Raw genomic sequence first — 23,755 nt, 5'->3', positions numbered from 1 at the left:
TAATATTTTTCAAAACCTTCACAGCTGGTATCTAGATCCATATATCAGCCTCAAAAGCAGATGGTAAAGAAACGTTGTTTTCACCTGGCACAGCAGGTAGTGTCATATTCTCGGTTGGCATTAGATCTGAAGTAGCCCTTTTCTCATTTGAATTTTGTCCTCTCCGAGTAAATAAGCACATTGGAGTTCTGCCAGAAGGGCAATGTTTCAAACAGGTTTTTTAATAAATAGCTCTCATTTGAGTTCCATCTCATAGACTTTCATTACACAGTCCATTACTGACTTCTTTCTCCTTAAAAAATCCACAGTATAAAATATGTCCACAATGAAATTGGAAATGAACAATACCTGCACCCCCACACCTCCCCAAACCTTCCAAAAAAGTGACCTGCTTTAGCAACACTACAAATGTAATTTAAGCCTGCTGTCTTTATTTAGCAACCGTACAGTTTGTGCCATCAAACTGATTACCACAAAAATAATTGTTTTCTGATTGACAGCTACTGATGGTATGGAGTAGAAAAAAGGCCGGTGCATCTGTTTATCAAAAATTAATGGCTTTTTTAATTTGCTGTAAAGATCTTATCCCTTGTATGAATTATCCTACAATAACCTCTAAGCAGTATATTCTGACGCAGTCAAGTGTGGCAGGCACGCTTAGCATTCTCTTTTTACATAATGGGTAAAAAGCGAGCTTAAATCTGATTCAGTAACAATTCATCTCATGCAAATGACTGTACTGATAGTGGAGACCTTATCATCGCACCTTGCTGTAAATGAAAGGGTGCAAGTGTTTGTCTGTGCGGCTCTCTATCTCGGGAAGCTTGGAGCATGGCAGAGCTGCTGATACTGCCTTTTATGTGTGCTTTTAAGAGTATGGGAATGCATTGCTGGCATTTCACTCTTGGGTATTAATACAGTATGTGTACCTTAATGGTCCATTCTCATGCATGCATATAGAGCAGGGGTCGGAAACCTATGGCTTGCGAGCCACAAGTGGCTCTTTGTTAAAAATCAAGTGGCTCGCCAGTTGTCTCACCATTCACCAACACATGATCGTTTAAAACTTTCTAGAGATAATTTTTCAACAGAAAGTGTGGGTGTGATTGCAAAGCTTTAAGTCATTGACAGTTTTGATTTCCATTCTTCTGAATTTGTCATACAGCCTGCTCCTGGTGAACAAGGTTTGAAATTGACACCCGCCAAATGCATATTTTTCATGCTGATTTTTTGCTGTGCTGTTCACGAGTACAATGAAAGAGCTTCTCCAAAAACATGCATATTCATAGAGTTCTGGGCAGGCCCGGTTCTACGGGGGTGCTTGAAGGTACTAAGCACCCTCAAACGAACCTTAGAGCACCCTCAATTGCAGATCAGGGCAAACTTCTGCCCGTGGGTCGATTTATCATGAACTTTTTTATTAGATCTTTAATTTTTCTGGCTTTGAGACCTATCGCTAATCCACAAGCTTTTAATGTGCTCAGGGTTGCCAGATAATAGATTCAACACCCCGATCAGGCGGGCCTGGACCGTGGAGCAGAGGCGGGCCTGGACCGTGGAGCAGAGGCGGGCCTGGACCGTGGAGCAGAGGCGGGCCTGGACCTTGGAGCAGAGGCATGCTTGTGACATGGCATGGAGCAGTTTGGGACTTGGCTGTAACATGGCATGAAGCAGACTGAGGTGCGGCTGTAACATGGCATGGAGCAGACTCAGGCATGGCTGTGACAGGGCATGGAACAGGCCGAGGCATGACATGGCCTGGAGCTGACTCAGGCGTGGCTGTGACATGGCCTGGAGCTGACTCTGGCGTGGCTGTGACATGGCCTGGAGCTGACTCTGGCGTGGCTATGACATGGCCTGGAGCTGACTCTGCCGTGGCTGTGACATGGCCTGGAGCTGACTCTGCCATGGTTGTGACATGGCCTGGAGCTGTCTCTGGCGTGGCTGTGACATGGCCTGGAGCTGACTCAGGCGTGGCTGTGACATGGCCTGGAGCTGACTCTGGCGTGGCTGTGACATGGCCTGGAGCTGACTCTGGCGTGGCTGTGACATGGCCTGGAGCTGACTCTGGCGTGACTGTGACATGGCCTGGAGCTGACTCTGGCGTGACTGTGACATGGCCTGGAGCTGACTCTGGCGTGGCTGTGACATGGCCTGGAGCACACTGAGGATCCGGGGCAGAAGGTGGCCCAAGCTCAGTGACCATGACGTGGAACTCTGGCTTGGCAGTCATGACATGGAACTCGGGCTTGGTGGCCATGACGTGGAACTCGGGCTTGGTGACCATGACATGGGGCAAAGTCATGGAAGGCAGAGCCATGGGAGGCTCAAGGGATGAAGCCGTGGCAGGCGGAGCCATGGTAGGCTCGAGGAGCGAAGCCGTAGAAGGTAGAGACGTGGGAGGCTCGAGACTAAGAGTCCTGGATGACTGGGAAAAGACCTCAGTGGTCGTGAACATGAGCAGAGTCTTGGGAGTGACCTTATTGGTCGTGGGAATGGAGTGAGTCTCGGGAACGACCTCTGGGGTCGTGGGCATAGACAGAGGCTCGGAGATGACTTCTGTGGTCGTGAACATGGGCTGAGACTTAGAAACGACCTCCATGGTCGTGTATATGGGCTGAGACTTGGAAACGACCTCTGTGGTCATGAACATGGGCTGAGACTTGGAAACGACCTCTGTGGTCGTGAACATGGGCTGAGACTTGGAGACGACCTCTGTGGTCATGAACATGGGCTGAGACTTGGAAACGGAAGTCTTACTCCTCCTCCTCCTCCTCCGGGAGGCCGAAGTTGGCAACGCAGGCTCTGGGACGGCCGAGGCAACAGGCATTGGTGCTGGCTTATTAACCGTGGCAGGCATGGGCCTTGGCTCATTAATCGTGGCAAGCATGGGCGCTGGCTCATCAACCATGACGTGGGACGCTGGCTGGTGGACCATGACGTGGGACGCTGGCTCGGCATCCGCCTCCCCCACAGTGAACGTAGAACCAATAATCTGCAGGGCAAGGTCGATATACTGGACCAGACTGAGGGAACTGCGACTGCCACTACTACTTCTGGGCTTAAAAGATACAACTATGCAGAAATTTTTATCTTCTCTCTTCCATGTTCTACTTAACGGCTGATGTGGCCCTGTACCAAAATAATTGCACACCCCTGCTCAATTGAATATATAAGACTAATACTGTAAATTGGCAAGCAGATTTCCTTGAATCCCAGCAAATACAAAAATCCCTGCATTTTGTGAACACACAAAATACTGCATCAATTTATAAACGTGCATGATTTTGCAAATCAGTATGTCCTAATCTGCAGGCACAGCATTTTGCTGTCATTTTCAGCGACAGATCATGTGGAAAAAAATGAAGCAATAAATGTTTTGTACATTTAAAAAAAAAAACAAAACAAAAAAAACATTGTTTTAGTAGCATTTATACATGATTGAATCTATTAAAAATGTTTTAATTACGACACATCTCCACTTAATACAGAGCACCCCCACTATTTTCAGAAGCACCCTCAGTGATTTTGATCTGGAACCAGGCCTGGTTCTGGGCCTCGTATCCCAATAACTATTGAATTTAGCTGTTAAGAGCATTTTCTACGAGTGATTTTATGAACTTTCGTTATTTTTTATGTGCACCCAGGGTGTGACAGCACCCGCCACCCGCAAAATGCCAAGGCTGAATCCAGTTTGTGAGCTCCTCGTCCAAATGTATTTCATGTGTGAGTAATTTTGCTCATCTACCCACAACAGGCAGGCAACCTGTAAGACGTCTCGGAGTGACACATAAGAAGAAATGCTGTTAGTCAAAAAGAAGCGCTTGAAGAAACACACTTGATTATATTTTTAAGAACAGACAAAATAAAAGCCGTCAATGCTCATGTCTGATTAGCTGTTTGTTCAGAGGCGTGAAACGGGACACTGTCTCGTGGAACAAGCGCATGTAAAGAGTTATCACTCCTTTTTCTCTGTTTCTTTTGACTGAAAACTGTTTGGAAGAATAATATAATCTATGAGAATGCTGCAAATGATCTCCGATCATCTCGTGAGGTGCTGTGAGTTTAGTTTGCTTTATTTCCACAGAGCAGTTCGCTCTTACACATTGTGAGCGCAACTCTTCAGGTTCAGGAATATATACAGGTGCATCTCAATAAATTAGAATGTCGTGGAAAACTTCATTTATTTCAGTAATTCAACTCAAATTGTGAAACTCGTGTATTAAATAAATTCAATGCACACAGACTGAAGTAGTTTAAGTCTTTGGTTCTTTTAATTGTGATGATTTTGGCTCACATTTAACAAAAACCCACCAATTCACTATCTCAAAAAATTAGAATATGGTGACATGCCAATCAGCTAATCAACTCAAAACACCTGCAAAGTTTTCCTGAGCCTTTAAAATGGTCTCTCAGTTTGGTTCCGTAGGCTACACAATCATGGGGAAGACTGCTGATCTGACCGTTGTCCAGAAGACAATCATTGACACCCTTCACAAGGAGGGTAAGCCACAAACATTCATTGCCAAAGAAGCTGGCTGTTCACAGAGTGCTGTATCCAAGCATGTTAACAGAAAGTTGAGTGGAAGGAAAAAGTGTGGAAGAAAAAGATGCACAACCAACCGAGAGAACCACAGCCTTATGATTGTCAAGCAAAATCGATTCAAGAATTTGGGTGAACTTCACAAGGAATGGACTGAGGCTGGGGTCAAGGCATCAAGAGCCACCACACACAGACATGTCAAGGAATTTGGCTACAGTTGTCGTATTCCTCTTGTTAAGCCACTCCTGAACCACAGACAATGTCAGAGGTGTCTTACCTGGGCTAAGGAGAAGAAGAACTGGACTGTTGCCCAGTGGTCCAAAGTCCTCTTTTCAGATGAGAGCAAGTTTTGTATTTCATTTGGAAACCAAGGTCCTAGAGTCTGGAGGAAGGGTGGAGAAGCTCATAGCCCAAGTTGCTTGAAGTCCAGTGTTAAGTTTCCACAGTCTGTGATGATTTGGGGTGCAATGTCATCTGCTGGTGTTGGTCCATTGTGTTTTTTGAAAACTAAAGTCACTGCACCCGTTTACCAAGAAATTTTGGAGCACTTCAGGCTTCCTTCTGCTGACCAGCTTTTTAAAGATGCTGATTTCATTTTCCAGCAGGATTTGGCACCTGCCCACACTGCCAAAAGCACCAAAAGTTGGTTAAATGACCATGGTGTTGGTGTGCTTGACTGGCCAGCAAACTCACCAGACCTGAACCCCATAGAGAATCTATGGGGTATTGTCAAGAGGAAAATGAGAAACAAGAGACCAAAAAATGCAGATGAGCTGAAGGCCACTGTCAAAGAAACCTGGGCTTCCATACCACCTCAGCAGTGCCACAAACTGATCACCTCCATGCCACGCCGAATTGAGGCAGTAATTAATGCAAAAGGAGCCCCTACCAAGTATTGAGTACATATACAGTAAATGAACATACTTTCCAGAAGGCCAACAATTCACTAAAAATGTTTTTTTTTATTGGTCTTAGGATGTATTCTAATTTTTTGAGATAGTGAATTGGTGGGTTTTTGTTAAATGTGAGCCAAAATCATCACAATTAAAAGAACCAAAGACTTGAACTACTTCAGTCTGTGTGCACTGAATTTATTTAATACACGAGTTTCACAATTTGAGTTGAATTACTGAAATAAATGAACTTTTCCACGACATTCTAATTTATTGAGATGCACCTGTACAGGTATCTTTGTATTAAAGAAACAAAGACGAAAGTGATTAAATCATAAAGTAATACAAGACACGTTCACCTTGAACCTAAAATTTAGTTCTATTTTCTTTTCTTTAGGCAGCATAAACTGTATTAACAAAACGCAATACAAACACATTCGATAAGAACACATATTTGGCATTATTTTTTGGGAACACAAGGGAATTTATTAGGCTTATTTATTATGATGATTATTATAATTATCTTTACATTTATAATTGTCTTTAGTTCTTAATTTGTAGACTATAAGTAATTTTTCACCTGTTGTGATACTTGCGTGATGGCAAATGGGGCCGTTGGAGAAATGTTTGGATTTGGGGAGGTGGTTATATATAAGATTTCTTTAATCACTTAGTTACTTTAATCGCTTTTTTTGTTTCATTTAATTTGAATTTAGAAATGTCTTTTATGTTTTTCGTGTTTCAATAAATTAATTAAATTTTTAAAGCAAAATCAATAAAGCAAAAATATTTACCAACCTTGGGGCAGGGTTGGGGAGTATCGAAATACGTATTTAAAATACAAAGTAACTTTATTCCACTACAGTTACAATTTAAATCATTGGTATTTAGAATACAGCTTTACGCTAAGCTAAAATGCTATTTCTAGTCATTTTACATGCACATGTTAACAGGCACGATCATATTTTTTTATCAAGAAAATTCACGTTGGATCATAATTAAATTTTTTTCTAGTAAGACCTTTGATATTAGGGCAAAAATCATATTCTTGATGATAATTTTTGTATTGTTTTCCTGTAAAAATATCTAAAAATCCTTAAAACAAGATCAGTTTGATTGATCTTGTTTTAGAAACAACACTGCATAAGATATTTAGGTTTTTCAGAGAATGAATTTTTAACATGTGTATTTTTTCTTACTGTACTGGCAGAGTTTTTATAGTCAAAACAAGTGAAAAAATCTACCAGTGCTGAAGTAATCCAAAGTATTTAGAATACATTACTGACTCTGAGTAATCTTACGGAATACATTACAAATAAAATTTTAGAGGATGTATTCTGTAATCTGTAGTGGAATACATTTCAAAAGTAACCCTCCCAGCCCTACCTTGGGGGTTGACCATATAATCGGATATCACGATATTTTAAATGCGATTATCATTAAAATATTTTTTACAAATCGCCCAGCCCAAAAGGGAAGTTAAATTTTTCATGAACAATTGTAAAATTAAGTAATTTTATGGAGACCCGCACAAACACTTGTACTCAGTTCCATATTGCAATATGTTACCTATTAATTTTTGCATATTTGTTTGTTTTTGAGTAGTCTATGGGCAATATAAACATTTTATTTTATTGAAAAACTTTGTTTTTGAAAATAGTAAATTATTAGTTTGTGGTATGGCTCTTTTGAAAAAAATGCATCAACCAAAAATTTAAATTTGGCTCCTTATTTAAAAAAGGTTCCCGACCCCTGATATAGAGAATACAGATACAGAACTGTTGTACTTCACACAGCAAGTTAGTTGGGTATGTATTCACAGCAGGTAAATCTTTGTTCTCTAATTCTAATATTCTCTTGCTAATTTGTTAATGCCAAAAACATCAAAGGTCCCACTTTATATTAGGTGTCTTTCACCAGTATGTACTAACATTAAAATACATACAATACTATTTAATTATTGTGTAACTGTATGTTGTTCTGCAAAATTCTCACAAGATTCACATTTGTTGCTTCTGAGGTTGAGGTATGGTAAGGTTAGGGTTAGGGTTTAGATAAGGTTTAGGGTATGGGTTGGGTTAGGGTTTGGGGTTAAGTTTACTGATTTAGTTCAGATTCAATTTAATTCACTCAGGCTACACCTTCTTTGGATTTTTTTTGCTTTATACCACTGTTCACTAGGATGATCTCGGGAATCCTTTACCACTGCCTTGCTTTGATCTCTTTATATTAAAAACTCCTCTTTGATCTTTCCCCCACTGTCTCCATTTTAGCTTCAGCATTGAGCCCAACTATGACTTCTTGTATATATATGATGGACTGGACAGTAACAGCCCATTGATTGGGAGCTTCCAGGACAGTAAGCTTCCAGAACGGATCGAGAGCAGCTCCAACACCATGTACCTGGCCTTCCGCAGTGATGGCTCTGTCAGCTACACTGGCTTCCACCTGGAGTACAAAGGTAGGCCCTGACATTTCCTGTCAGGTCTGTCAGCCTAAACTTCACAACCCTCAGTCAGATAAAAGTTTTATTAGCCATATTATACAGTGTTGACTGTATCTGAGGTTCATTTATTCTGGTGTAAACATAAGAAAATCCGTCATCTTTTAGATGGCCGAAAATGTTATTATAGCAAGAGCAGAATGAGTTTAAGGGTGACATCCTCCGAGGGTTTCAAGAGTCTTTTTCTAGGAAGATAATGTGTTTGTTAAACAGAGAAATTCAGTTTCATCCAATGGCCATCCTGCAGTATATGCCTAAAATGATTTTCATCCCTTGCTTCTCATCCACATTCTCTCTATTTTATGCAGCCAAGCTGAGGGAGTCATGCTTTGATCCTGGTAATGTGATGAATGGCACTCGGTTGGGCAGTGACTACAAGCTGGGCTCCACTGTGACCTTCTACTGTGAGGCAGGCTACGTCCTCCAGGGCTATTCCACGCTTACCTGCATCATGGGTGATGATGGCAGGCCTGGCTGGAACAGGGGACTACCCAGCTGTCAAGGTAAGAGTCCTCACAGAAAAAAAAACAAGTAATAAGAATGATGAAGAGCCATTCCTAACAAATTGCTATATGTATAGCAAATTTGGCTCTGTGTCATAGACTAAAATAGAAATATGTTTTTATGTCAAACAAAACAAGAAAAGGAAAGTTTATCAAGACTCACTTTTAATGTTGGCTTGACAAAGCCTTGCCTGGAAGAGTTTGAAAGTTAGTTTGGATGGATGGATGGATGGATGGATGGATGGAAGTTTGAAAGAATGGATGGATGGATGGATGGATGGACAGTTTGAAAGGATGGATGGATGACAGTTTGAAGGATTGAATGGATGGATGGATGGATGGTACAGAAGAGAGATAGATAGATAGATAGATAGATAGATAGATAGATAGATAGATTTGAAAGGATGGATGGATGGATGGATGGATGAATGGAAGGACAGACGGATGGATGGATGGACGGATGGATGGACAGTTTGAAGGATTGAATGGATGGGTGGATGGATGGGTACAGAAGATAGATAGATAGATAGATAGATAAATAGAGAGACAACAATACAAGTTTTATCGTGAATTTTTAAGCTGTAAACACCAAGTAATGAGAGATGTGGGTGTTTATGTAAACAGCACCATGTGGAAGTCACTCTACTGGGACCGAGGGAACAGTACTGTCACCGAATTTCCCCAGGAACTACACAATGGGACAAAGCTGTGTGTACGCTATCTCTGTACCCAGGGAGTTCGGTAAGTGACTGAACATTCAAAACAACAAACTTGAATGCAGTTGCACCACAATTAACAAAATACAGCAAAACTCAAACATACTAGAGTGCTACATGTAATGTGTTTGGTGTATGCAACAGACACATACTGCAAGCCACAGCTGTTTTTAATATAATTTAAAAAATCAAAACATTGGACAACATGGTCTTGTTACAGTAGCTGCTTGCCTTATTCATATGGTACTCTTACATTTGGCCAAGAAGAAATTACAGTATGTCCACTTTCAATTTGAGTGAGTTAAATCTTATTAGTTTTGAATGACCAGTGAACAGTTGGAGTCTCATCTGGATTATGCAAACTGATACAAGTCCTCCTGTATTATTTCTATCTATGGTTTTTTTGTATCCAAGTCAGGAGGTGTGTAATTTAACAACTAGCTTCCTCTTCTCTCTCTTACATCCTGTCTACACTTTACACGACAAAAGCAATAGAACCCATTATAATCAATGATGCTGTCTTCACTGGAAGCGTCCGTTGCAGTAAATGGGTGTCCTGTTCCATTTTGAGCTGCATGAACTGCCGCTATAACTGCCAACAACACAAATAAATGGTTTAAAACATCCGTGTCAGTGTAGACGACCTCAAACTGTTGCGTCACGTCAACAGACGCACCCGGTGTAGACAGGGTGTTACACTTGAAAGCATCCTGCCGAATGCGACTTGAAGTCTAGATGTGAGGTGTTGTACAGCAATGTATTTCATAGTTTGAGAATGTAGTCTGTATAGTCTTGGTATCACTGTGTCAGTGAACAGAGACCAAACTTTAAAAAGACCCAGTTGAAAAAGAAATTAAAATTATGTGACACCTTGTGTAGAGTACTTTTGCAAAGCTATTAGCATAAATCCATTGGAAAATGGGGACATTAAATCAGTTGTGCTCATAATGAATCATGCTGATTCAGGGGGGATTTACTAAGTGCCCGATGATAGCATTGTTTATTTGCATCTGCTGTTAGTATTGTTTTTAGCAAACAGTTCACTAAAGGAGGTTTGCAAATCAGCTAAAAGTCCAGAGACACCCAAACATTTAGTGCTGAACGCATTTTGCTCAGCGCAATTCTCGATCTTGCGAGACAGTTTTAAATGCTAGGTTGTGTACGATGCAGCAGACTACTGCAATCTGGTATACTTTACTGGGACTGTACAGGATCGCTCCACCACTCTGATCCAGGATCCTGAATTTGCACTTTAAAATGTCAAAAGTGTGCTCAACTACAATACTCGTATGTATATATGCCCAGTTGTAAAGCTCTTTGTGAGGTTAATTGCACCAGGCAAATAGCGATGAGATTTTTGAATAAGGGACAATCAATAATAAACCATTATTTACATAGAAGTAGTGTTTTTGAAAAGAATGACAATAAATTAACTTAAATATTAATGATACAATGCTGTTTTATTAAGTGCCCGGTTAAGTTGTAGTCCGGGTGGTTTGTAAAAAAGATGCAGGTTTTTGTGCTAAAATACAATGTAAAAAATTGGAGCAGCTGTTTAGTGAATTCGCCCCTTAGTGTTCAAGTTTACAACTGTAATGGTTCATGTTTTATTCTAAAAGTATAAAAGCAAGAGTAGATTTTGTTAACAGATTATATCCAACCCAGAAGCCTTGACCTTTTGGATTCCAATAAGACTCTCAAAATGGGACCCACTTTATATTAGGTGGCCTTAACTACTATGTGCTTAGACATTTGATACAGTGTACTGATTATGTACATACATGTTGTTGCATTGTAATTACATTAAAAGTACTTGCATTTAATTACATTTGTAGTTACACTGTTAACTTTACCCCTAACCCAAACACAACCCTTACCCCAAAACCTAACTGTAACTCCTAATCCAAACCCTAACTCACCCTTACTCCTAAACCTATCCGCACCTCAACCTCAGTAGCAGCAAATGTGGGAATTTTGCAGAACAACATGTATTTACACAGTCTTGTATGTATTTAATGTTAGTACATAGTAGTTAAGGCCACCTAATATAAAGTGTGACCTAAAAAATGTTTGCAGCACTATGATTGCAATAAAAGCATCAACAGGTAAATAGTTCATTGATAAAAGGTTGAAATGAGAAAGCACTCCAAACCTTCTGATCCTGTCTCTCATCTTAAAACTCAGTTTCCTGCTAAAAGAAATGCACTTTGCCCTCTCTGCCCTGTACAAAGAAGGCTGTAGTGTTATGAAACACTAGTGTGGAAAGAAGAGAAATCAGGACAAAAAAAAAAAAAAACCTATCCTCTGTGAATGTAAATGTCAGTTTAACTGTTATGGGGAATTTGGACCCCTCTCACAAACTTTGTTTGGCATTATGTGGGCTTTATGTGATGTCTCCCTCGAGGCCTGTTTCTGGTCATTGGACTGCTGATAGATGTTATTTGGAATGAAGCCTTAATAAAATAATAAATTTTAATAAATACATTTTTTTTTTTTTTGAGCATGTATGTATGAACATACATGCACAAGACTTCACTGAATATTTTAAATACAGTATGCTGAATTCACAGATAATTTGCTTTGAATAAAAGTGTCCACCAAAAGACTATACAGTATGCAAATGAATAAATGTGGATGATGTGAAGCATGCACAACTTAAGTTAATTTAATACAAGTACTCAACTAAAATAACTGAGCATTCTGCTTGAAACGCATTTGTATTTTTGAGGGCAACAGTGTGCTGACTTTTCTTTGCTTTGTGCTTTATTAACATGCAACAATACACAGACATAGTAAATGATGAATGCAGTCATGAATTCAGGGACCCTCCCCTTAACAAAATCAGAAACTGTAGATGCATTTGATATGCATGCAAATACCAGGTGTAAACAGAAACATGTCTCAGCTGCCCACCTTTTACTGAAGCACCTGAGATGGATATTAATACCAGGTGTAAACAGGGACTAGTTTATGCTGGTGTTGCTGAACCTCAACATGATGAACACCTGCTGGGAGGGAGCGTTTCATTATCATGCACCTGAAGTATCGGCAAACATCAGGCCAAGAGAGAGAACAATTAAAAGCGTAATGTACCTTGTAGTACAAAGCTAAGGCAAAGCATTTGTGGTTGAGTAGAGATACATTTCTTACAGTTGTCATAAAAAGTGTTTGTTTTGTCAGATATACAAACCAGCACAGAAGCAGATCATATTATCCAGAAGATTTTAGCGTAGTGCTCACTAAGTGTATTGATTTCTGTAATATTGAGAAGACCATCCACTGGTTTTATTGGGTGGTCCTTGATTTGGTGTAGGGTATTATATTATACATCACTTGCATGATCAAATTGACATTGCAATTTGTGTGAGTAGATTTTGGCAACATAATGCAGACAGAACACAAACAATGCAAAACTTCAAATATGTGTAATGTTCTGTTTATCTATCTATGTAATTTAAGAAAAGTGTAATATTATACTCGTTCAAGAAACAGTAATTATTACAGATGCACATTACATGGCTAACATTCCATTTACATTTATAATTACATTTGTTATGCATTTGGCAGATGCTTTTATCCAAAGGGACTTACAGTGCACTTATTACAGGGACAATCCCCTCGGAGCAACCTGGAGTCAAGTGCCTTGCTCAAGGACACAATGGTGGTGGCTGTTGGCAACCTTCCGCTTACCAGTTCTGTGCTATAGCCCACTATGCCACAACCACCTCATTCCTTGAACTTTACACCAATATTTCTCAACTGGTGGGTCACGACTCTTTAAATGGGTCGCAGGTCTTTTTAGCTAGTGAAAGAACAATGCCAGTGTTTCTTTCTCCATAAAATAATTATTTGGCAACCACCCACTGAGGCAAAAAAAATTTTTATCCCACTTTCTGCACTTTATTCTGTAAATATGCTTCTCATCTGAAACCATTGTATAATTTGGATCCTGAAGCGAAACTAGTTGAGAACAATTGCTTTAGACAATGTTCTAACTAGGCGTGATGCGACAAGTTTCCAGCGGCAAGCCACGTTGAATGTGAAACTGCTTTGCAGTGTGATACAGTCACAGCCAATTAGAAGATATCTGAAGTTTAATATACAGCTATGAGGAGGAGATTTTACCAATGAGATTTCACAACTGAATGCCACATAAATAGAAACCAAGTGATCGACAAAATGCGCTATCAATCACCGTTGCTGTTTAGGACAAAAATTTAGATTTACATGGAAGAGATACCTTTTATCACTTGCTGTGTTAATAACAGTGAGCAAACTCCATAATCTCTCATGTTTTACACTTCTTGCTAACTTTGCATTATTACATTCTTAAGAAGGAAGCCACTACACAAATATACAGACACAAGCACGCACATACACACTTACACACAGACCAGATGCCCTTTTCTCAACTCGTTGATTTCATCTGGAGGGCAGAGCTCTTGAGCCCTCTGTTAAAAATGCAGCACTCCACTGCCTTTTTTAAAAATGTTTCATTATTCTGTCACAAAGAATGATGTCGGCAATATTTCAGACAATGACAGGTTTGGTCTGCGAGATGCATTATTCAGCACATGCACCCCCCACCACATGTTTCTGCTGGCCCCGCCGCCCCCGCTGGCCCCATGCAGTCAATACAAATATGTAGGGGAATCCTCGCTCCTTGCAAATGGTAGGGGGTGAGAAAAAAAACAAAATGAATGACCTCTGACTATTAAATATTTCATGTTGAAGCCAAAACCTTCAGTGACTAAATTACTGTTTGATTACTGGCTGGGTGTATTCTGCAAGTCATATATGTGGGCGTAATGCAAAAGCACCGTGCCCATTATGCCCCCTCCAAGTAGGTATTAAATTGAATGGAAAATATTTGTATCTTTGATAATTAAGTTGTATGATTATTGTAGGTAAACGAAAGTGTTTATCTAAATAACAGTGGCAGAAATCACTCATTCACATATCTAAATTCGGTCAGTTCAGTCGAGTTGAACATGCATCCAAAAGCTGGAAAATGTTGCTTTCAGAGGCTGTATACAGAGTTAGGATGAAAATAATGTGCATTTTAAACTGTTCTGAGACAAGTGCAGACAGACAAAACACTGGAGGTTAAGTCATTCACGAAATAGGAAGCAAGGGAGCATCCTATATCTCTCTATGCAGCTAAATGCATTCAATCCAAACTTCCTATCAAAAGTTCAGTTTCATGCTGCAGATTATGTTTGGACAACTCAACATGTTTGGACAACTCAACATGTTTGGCAGACATGGGACAATGGTAAACATTACATAGATTTAAAAAATGTCACGCAAAATTTATTTGAACATGGTTGGCAGTGATTGGATGATGCTGGCCATTACTTTGAATCAGAATTATTTATGCTAATTTCTGATGTAATGTCTGTAATGTCTCAAAAACATGAATAAACAACACTCCTGAAAACATAATCAATTTGATTAAAAAAAATATGACTTTCTATAGCTTGGTATTATTTACAATTTCATAATTTAGTCCCACTGTCCACATTATTATATATATATATATTTTTTTTTTTTTTTCATGTTTATTGCATGCTTCTAGTTACAAATCAAAAAGGGGAATGGAAAATGCGCATAGCAGTCAAGCTCGGGTTTCAGGAGGTTAAACTTTTGTCATCAGCTCCCTGCCCAAAACTTGTTTGACTTTATTCATATACTGTTTATGACTATCATAATGTTTGTACAGTATATAAACCCGGGTCCCCTTGCATGCCAAACAAAAATGACTACCAAGTTGTTAAAATGTGTTTTTTCTTGCCTAGAGTGAGTCAGGGTTGCCGCTGGTGACAATAAAAAAAAAACCTTTAGTAACCACATACCTACATTAATGACACCCCTGGCATTAATGTATTTTTAACTGTTGTTAAGAGTGCTGCATGAGTGAGCATGGTTTTCACAGCTGATAGTAAAATGTTGCCAAACAGCACTAAGCCTCCAGTGTCGTAGGCATGTTGAAGAAGCAATCAGAGGCACCTTTCCATGAGATGTTAGTTTTTTTATACAAAGCATTAATTATCTGTTAGCTCATCTGGCTGATTTCAATTTAATGTTGAATTTTTAATCAAACGAGGGCCTTGCATTGAGCTTAAATATATGCTGTGCACTATGCATTAGCAAAACCCTCTTATGTGCTTTTGTGTTCTCTGTTATGTTGTGAGAAGCTCAGGCTGGTCTCTTTAGGCATTGTTAATAGGCACATTATAGTCATGACATTTGCAGCCAAGTCAACTTTTCTTTTAAATGTCAGTGTAACATAATTAATATATTTTTTTATATATTCTAATATATATTCTGACCCAAGAAAAAGGAAATTTGTGTTTACTGTAAACTTATCAAAAGCAGATTTCATTAAAAATAAATAAAAAAAAGCTTTTAAACAAGAATTTAAAATTGCAGCATGTTTTGCTATAAATAGTTTACTTGAGGAGATCTACAAAAGTGGATACCAAAATATTGCATGAATAATTCAAATCAAGATTAAAGTCACTTTTTTTAACATTAGGTAGGAAGGCTTTCAGATATGTTTTCTTGTTCATAAGCATTGAGTTGCATTAAGAACAAACCAAATCATCAAATTCCCATGCAAAGGCAGAACGCAGTAAATACATGTTTTGTCAAAACCAAATCGGGTACCTTAGAATACAATCTGTACAATTTTTAACATGTACAGTACATCTTCTTGAGTTTATGAAGTTTAAGTTGTATTTTTTTTTTTTTTTTTTTTTTTTTTTTTTTTTTTTTTGGCTTAAACAGAGAATTATTTAGTAATGAAACTTTATTATGTAACATTTATTTGTAATTTATTTTTATTATTATTATTATTATTATTATTATTAAATTAATTAACCATTATTTAAATCTCTTTTAACTGATTGTTGGTTATATTGTTGGATTTGTGGAATTTGAACCAACAACCTTTCAGGTATCAGCGTAGATCTTTAACCACTAAACTATACCATCCTGTACATAGAACAGTGGATGAATGAAGATGCAACATAAGTAATTACATTTTTTAATTAATCATAAACTCCCCTTTTGAATGCCTGAGGCAACCATTAGGGCAGTTACACTCTCTGTATTTTTTGTCATGGCTGTCAGCTAGAAATACTCAACTAAAAATCTTTTCCCCAGGCTGACTCTGACCTCCATACAAACACCAACACACGCACAAACACAGTCACAGTTTCAGAATGTGTCTTTGACATAGATGCTCGCTTGCTAAGGGATCACTCTTCACTCTCTACAAAGCTACTCTAAAACCTGAGAGAATTGGGAATTGCAAGCCCTGAGTTAAAACGTCAAAAGCAACAGAAGTCGAGGCAAAGTTCACATACCATGGAAAGAGAGAAAGCAGAAGAACACCAGAAGAATTTTTTTTTTTTTTTTTTTTGTCTCCTGACTCCAGTCATTCCAAAGGTGCTACATTTCTCTCCTCTGGTAAATCATAATCAAGGAGGCAGAAACTGTTATTTCTTGAATTTGTCATTGGCTAAGGGCAGTTCAGCACTGAATATTCCTAAAAGTAATTTGCAAATTAATATCTCAGTGGTTGGATGGCAGTGATGCTTCACAATTAGTCTCGATATTTTCTTTTTTACTAAAGATTTTTCCTTTTTTTTTTTTTTTTTTAGATTAGTTTGTAAAAATCTTTAAAAGTCTGAACAAAAATGGACTAAAGGGTTAATTCACCAAAAACAAAGGAAATTTTGTAATCATGAGATGTTTGGCAGAATGTTCAGTCTGTTCAAAAGTCACTATTCACTACCATTGTATGAAAAGAAGTATGTAATGATAGTGAATTGTGACGGATTATCTGTCACTAACATTTTGCCTAACATTTTTGGTGCCATCATGGTTACTGTTCAAATAATTTGCAAAAAAAAGCAGATGTTATTCTGTCAGGAAGCAGTGAAGGTTAAACACTGAAGTGCATCGGACTCTCACTTCATATGCAATGCTCATCCATACCATTTGAGAGAAATGGGCATATATGTAATCGACCATGCATGGTGATAAGGTCCATCATAATTATCTAAGTGCTTGCACTGCCAAAATTGCACTCTGCCGCACCATATTATGGCACAACCCTGTGTTCAGTGATAATTGCAAGCTTAAGTATGCGGTTCAGACATATGAATGCTCTCAGTTTGTAGTTAGTCTAATAGTCTTTCTGCTCAGAATTAACTTTTTTAATGATTTTTACCCATGCCATTTTTATGACCATATTCACTGAGAGACCACTGTAAAAAGTAGTAACAAACAATTGTTAACTTGAGGATTTATTTCTACCTGATCCAAGGGTGTAGATTTTGGGGGGGGGGGGTATCTATGCCCCTGACCTGATCAAACCTTAAAAAATAATTTTGTTGGTTTATATTCAAGTAGTCAGGTTGATTTATTCATATTAAATACTATTTTCTTAAAAATAATTTTCAGTAATTTGAGATACTGAGGTAAAAATTATGTTTTATAGCCATGACGCTGAAAAATGAAACGCACAGTTATTGACTTCAGAGAGGCTTCAGTTTCACCTGTTTAAACAGATTGAATCCAAGGATCAAGATGTGATGAGAATTTTTTTTTTTTTTACAACATTCAACAACAAACACACAACCATACTAATGTAGTCATTTAGCAAACTCTTTTATTTGAAGTGATGTAGAGTACACTTATAACAGGTACAATGGAGTAGCGCATTGATGTAGATTATTGGGGTGCCAAGCAGATCATTAAATCTGCTAAAAGTTATTATAAGTCTTTCAGTCAGTTGACTCTACATAGGATTAACTAATTCAGTGTAATTGAACCCTGCTAAGGGTGAAATTTTAGTAAACAAAAAAGCAAGACAAATTATTAATTGCACTGTTATTCTTGTTAAAGAAAATTAAATTACATTCACTTATCCACTGGAACAACCTGGGGACAATAGCCTTGGTCAAGGGCACAATGATGATGGCTCATGTCCCTGGCTTTGACCTTCGGGTAACCGGCCCTATATAGTTTAACAACAACATTGGCTTATCTAAAGTTGTGTGATTTCTGTACCACTAGCATCACCAAACAAAATTGCACAAATAATGACTGTTTTGAAGGATTGCTGAACCCCATCTGCCACTGGTCAAAAAATAGATTTGTTGAGTCAGTGTGTCATGCATTCCAGTACAACGTTGTACCTCACTGCTTAACCACCCTATTATGATGCATAATCTAGCGATGTTGCACATCCATCGTACGAACTTCGTTGGTTCAACAATATAGAGCATAAATGACGTTACGCAGGGGGTGGAGTAATAATTTGTGCAGAAATTACATTATTATAGCTCATTTACACGTACACCAGAATGCTCTTTAATGCACGAAATCTGCTGAAGACACAAAAGCGGCATGCACTGTGTAATGCAACAGATACATTGTGTTGCAATACCGGGTTTCCCTCTACATCAGACTTCATGGTTCCCCCGACGCACTTGAGCACATACGCACATGCACACTCTTCAAAAACCTATAAGGATGCCACAAATGCGTTAACATGGACACATATTCTCAGACAGAATCAGTGTGTTAAAGCACTTTCTCTCAACATACTTTAATCCCTTAAAATCCACACAGAAAACTAACAACGAACTATGCTTCTAACCACAGGTAAAGAGCTGTAGTGTGCGAATGTTCATTGGAACTACGGTTTTGGGAAACAACAAATTGATGAACTATGTTGGTAATGATGGAACTTGCAACCATAGTTGGCTAACAATGCTTTTGGGAACTCACTCCTGGTTAGGTTGGTGAAACAAACAGAGCAATGTTAACAGCATGAGAAAACCAAAGTTTACACTTTTTTTTACACATCAGCTTGTTCATATCTAAATTTTTCATGTGGCCTCAGGTGATTATTCGGTATACTGTAGGTTTCTATGTCTGTGTATTTTAATATATGTATGGCGATATAAAGTATATACTGTGTGTGTATATATATACCTGCTTAAATGCTATTCCCCTACAATTTCTCATTCTGCCTCTACATCTCTGTTCTGTGCCATGTGTGTTAATTCCTCTGTCCCCATCATGTGGTAAGTGAGGAAGCTGCTATCCCTTCTTAGCACACAGCTTTACAGATAGAGCTCTTCACTGATAACAGGTGCACAGGTGGCATCACTTTTTGCTACCTTGCTGTTTTTCTTTTCCTGCTTGAATATTTAGTTTTATGAGCATATGGATAGAGTCAAACCACGGGCCAAGAATTGCTCCTGTTGTTGATAGGTCCAGGTGCTGAAAATAAACTATGAAGTGGGGTGAAATATAAATTATTCATAACTAGAGAAAATAGCTTGTGGGTTGTGTACAGTGGAAAAGGACAAACATAGAGCTTTCATGGTAATCATGAAACATATGTCAGTCTAGGTGTCAGTAGACAGTTGTAAATACTAAATGTTTAGGTTTCTAGTTTGAGAGACACCTAGTTATTGCTCAGAGGTTGCCCTTTCATTTCTCCAGTGACTTAATGGAGAAATCAGTTATGCCATTCATGTATCAATTTTAAGGTTCCTCTTAAAATTCCTTAGGAGAAATAAGAAATAGACATCACTTTTGTTGACATACAGTAAGAATATAGAACAATAAACTCAATGTGGATATTAAAGGACTATACCTATACCTATAAGTGTCCTTTTTTTACCAGTTGTTCTACTTTTCCTGTATTCAGCACTATACTTTTAATGCACTATAAGTTGCTTTGGATAAAGCATGTGCCAAAAGTGTAAATGTTAAGTATCAGTAATCAGGATCTTCTGAAAACTACATTTTGTTTTGTGTAATTGTTATATGTTGTGTATGATGCTGGTGGTTTTAGGTGGCCTTGCAGAATCAACCCTTTATAAAATTGGCAGTTTTGTTCAGAAAACTTTCCTTACATTGAAAGCATTGCTTTAACAGGCATGTGCCGTTTCTATGGAAATGAATGGTCAGATCATAGTTCCTCTTGCTGCACAAGTAGCCTATAAATGACTGAGCTAATGAGCAAGTGCACGGATCCAGACACACTCACGCGTGTACAATCAGGGCATGAGGTTCATATGGCGTATACGTCTGTTCGCTATGCTGCGTGAGTTTGTGACTCTCCATGTCTTTGTTCTATTATTCGGCTATCTTTCTCTTTTAAAAATGTGGGCTTCACAGTTAGACTCAGAGGAGAGAGGTCACTCGAGTAGAGATTTACACCCCAGGGCCGTCGTGTTGATTGAGGCTAGGCAGCAGAGATCTTTTCCTGTGATTTCTAGCACACCTGTCTGGGTTTGAAGGCATGGACTGGACATCCGCCTCACACATCAATACCCGGTCCCATAGGGAGAGAGATGCTCTTGCACAATCTGCCAAGATCTCTTTGAGGTGGAAGGCACCTCAGGGCTCATTGGATTTGCATGCAAAATGCTAGTGTGAGGACTGAGACTCACACAGGTGTGCACAAACTTTAGACGAGATCAGCAAGAAAAAATAAAAACATGCAAAAATTTGAAATTCCTTCCTCTCTTTTTGAATCTGCCCATTGGAGAAATAAGTGATGGAAATGAAAATCATAAAATCACAATCTCTTTAGCATTTCTGTTGTATTAAGAATGTTTTTTAACCGCAAGGTTTCATGAACGGTAAATAATTTTCTTGTCAGGATGTGTGAATTTCCTCATACAGTACTCAAAATAGCATCAAATAAAGTGCACAGTGAGTTTTGAGCCTAAATAGCACAATACATTGATCTTCAAATGATAAAATCTCACATTAAAGTCAAACAACAGTCAAACTGTCACCGCCTGTATATGCGCTCTGCCCGGGCAGGTTCACATTTCTGTGAGGAAGTGAAGTTACACTGCTGTGGTTAAATTGCCTTTCTGGGGTGCTTTTTTTTTTTTTTTTTTTTTTTAAATGGTTAAAATAGCATTGAACTTAAATATATAATTATATAATAAATACAAAAAATAATTATTGTACATAAATATGCACACCAGAGCAAAATGGAAAAAAAAACAATGTCTTACCGTTTATCAAGGCTGAAACTTTTCTCAGTGAAAAACAACCTGTAATCATGATTAATGGTGTAACGGTCCTCTATGCAACCCAGAGGCAGACTGGCCATCAGGAGAACCGGTACTTTTCCCGGTGGGCCGGCCACGAAACGGGGCCGCGATATGCCAATGTGGTCTGCGATATGATGAAGGGGGCCCTGATATGCCAAAGTGGGCCATGATATGATGAAGGTGGCCAAGAAACGGTGTTGCGATATGCTGAAGGCGACAGCGTAACACACTGCCAAAACACCAGGGACAAGTGGAAATTATTTTTTGTGGTTTAAGCTTTACTTGAATTGAACCCGGACCATTCTTTAAAGTCTTTCGGCCTGAGATCTAGTTGAGACACAGGTATGCATTCTACTCCGCAATGTTTCTGCCACTTATACACTCTTACCACATCACAGATGGACGGCTGCAGACTAAAGGGAAGGCACTGATACACACATCTCCAGAAGGGAGACGCAAATCAGGAGACTTGTCCACCCCGTCTCCTTCGTTGACCCCATTCCAGATCTGACTGAGGGGATTATCTGATTCAGGGTCTCTCCTGCTCAGCTAAACACCTGTGCTGAGACTGAGAGCTGGGCCTGAAGTCCAAGGTGCAGTGTTGGTATGCTGTGTGGCCTGGATTTCAGAAGCACCCAGTCTTTAAAGTCAACATGAAAAGACATAGTTTGCATCATGAGACATTGTTTGCAACCCAGTTGACTTTTGTAATCAGGTTCATTTTAGAGTGAAGCAGAATATTCAATGAAAAACATGCAGGGCGGGACTTAATATTTATCTATTGGGGATTGATTGGAAAATGAAAAGTGGATGCTGCATTCCAGAAATGGAGCCAGGTGGTTGGAGGAGAGGGGTTGGAAAAGTAAAAGGGATTTGAAGCGTCAGCAAAAATAAAAGTTGTTTCAGATGTGGAACAAGTACACTTCACTAGATCCTTATGAAGACATTTGAAATAACACACACTAAAGAATTGTGCACTATAAAGGGCTATTTGCTATCTGCTCTATTATGCTAAATGTGCTAGAGGGATGTCGTTGAGCATTGCTGCACATCTCGCGCAGGAACAACACATTTTTTAGATAAACTTCAGCTTTTATAAATACGTATCGCATTCTGTTCTTTTCTTTGCGCTGCTTCTTTTTTTTCTTTTTTTTTTTGTTGCACAAGAACACTTTCAGTCTAAACGGCCCCCAAGACCTTAAATAATAAATAGGGTCAATTTTGATTTAATTCGTACCTTTCTATACCTTCAGCACTGCACAGGAAATGCCAAACCTGCTGACAATGAAATTCACAGAGTACTGTGTACTTTTCAGGTGCCTAGAGTATTAGCTATTTTCGTGCCATTTAATGAGTTCTACTAAAACTTGGTAATGACTGGAGACTAGAAGCTGTGAGTTGATAAAGATTACATCATTTTAGGTCAGTCATTCAGAGAGTTGAATTTTATATACCATAAGCTTATGGTCCATGTTATTCCATATTTAATAGGGGTTAGCTTGTTGGGAAAGGTTTTAGCTACTCCGCTAAAAGCTACTGGAGCTCTCATATCATAATTGCATTTTTTAGTGCATGTTGAAGGAACCCTAAATATATTGGGATATTGCCTATTATCATCTGCGCAATATCACAGTTTCATTGTAATTTCATGTATTGCACATCTCCATAATTTCTCAAAAGCTTTCATTGTGCTTAATGTGAGCTGATGACTTGATCAGCCATCTCTAACCCAATCTTAATCTAACACTGAGTCACGCTTCAGGCACAAAGCATTCAACATAAGACTTTAATTTAAGAGCAGGTTCTGAAGCCATTTTTTTCAGTCTCTACTCTCCCTTTGCAATGCACCACCCGTAATATGCTCAATTCTTATGATTGGTGTAAGCATTAAATTGAGTTGTTTGCAAGGTATTTGGTTATAGCTTTCCTTTTCAACACAACAGGGTGCCTGTGTACCTATCAGTGGAATAATTTTTTATCACTATAGCTGCAAGAATGCTGCAGGACTGATATCCCAGCATCCTTTGCAGATTATGCTAATGGTTGTAAATTGAAATCATGCCTCTCTGCACCTGAGTTGCCTCAGGAAGGGAAAAGGTGCACCACCCCATTCACTTTTGTTTCTTTCAAAGAGCAAATTGTAATGGTGATCTAGTCCAGCTTCAGAGCAAAATACCAGTGAGAGATGGAGAGACAGGGAGAGGCAGAGAACCACAGACCTAAGTCATGAAAAACGAGGAAAAAGGTGTGAATTAATCACAGCCCTCATTTCCATAGCAGCCGGTAAGCATCTGTCAGAGTGTGTTAAGCATAAGAGGCTGTATGGAAAAGGCCAATCTTCTGCAGTGGCTGGCAGTTGTGTAGTGGAGAAAAATGGTGAATTAAAGCCGAAGCAAGGGAAGGAGCATGATGAGAACCATCTACATGTGAGTGTTGCTTCTCACACATTCTTTTATAACATGAGGATGCTACACTGGAGCTTGTGCCCCACTAGAG

General features: G+C 38.9%; 1 protein-coding gene across 1 annotated transcript in view; it reads left to right on the top strand.

Annotated features, from left to right (window-relative positions):
• The window catches only part of LOC127425389 (CUB and sushi domain-containing protein 3-like), a 701,868-nt gene that overhangs the window by 541,481 nt on the left and 136,632 nt on the right, over positions 1–23,755 (top strand). Inside the window, exons 29-31 of the mRNA XM_051671320.1 lie at positions 7,710–7,897; positions 8,248–8,442; positions 9,067–9,183. Coding sequence (XP_051527280.1) covers positions 7,710–7,897; positions 8,248–8,442; positions 9,067–9,183 — 500 coding nt within the window. The remainder of the gene's footprint in view (positions 1–7,709; positions 7,898–8,247; positions 8,443–9,066; positions 9,184–23,755) is intronic.

This window comes from Myxocyprinus asiaticus, chromosome 34, assembly GCF_019703515.2.
Source record: "Myxocyprinus asiaticus isolate MX2 ecotype Aquarium Trade chromosome 34, UBuf_Myxa_2, whole genome shotgun sequence".
NCBI classification, from domain to species: Eukaryota; Metazoa; Chordata; class Actinopteri; order Cypriniformes; family Catostomidae; genus Myxocyprinus; species Myxocyprinus asiaticus.
This window is presented reverse-complemented; position numbering and strand designations above follow the sequence as displayed.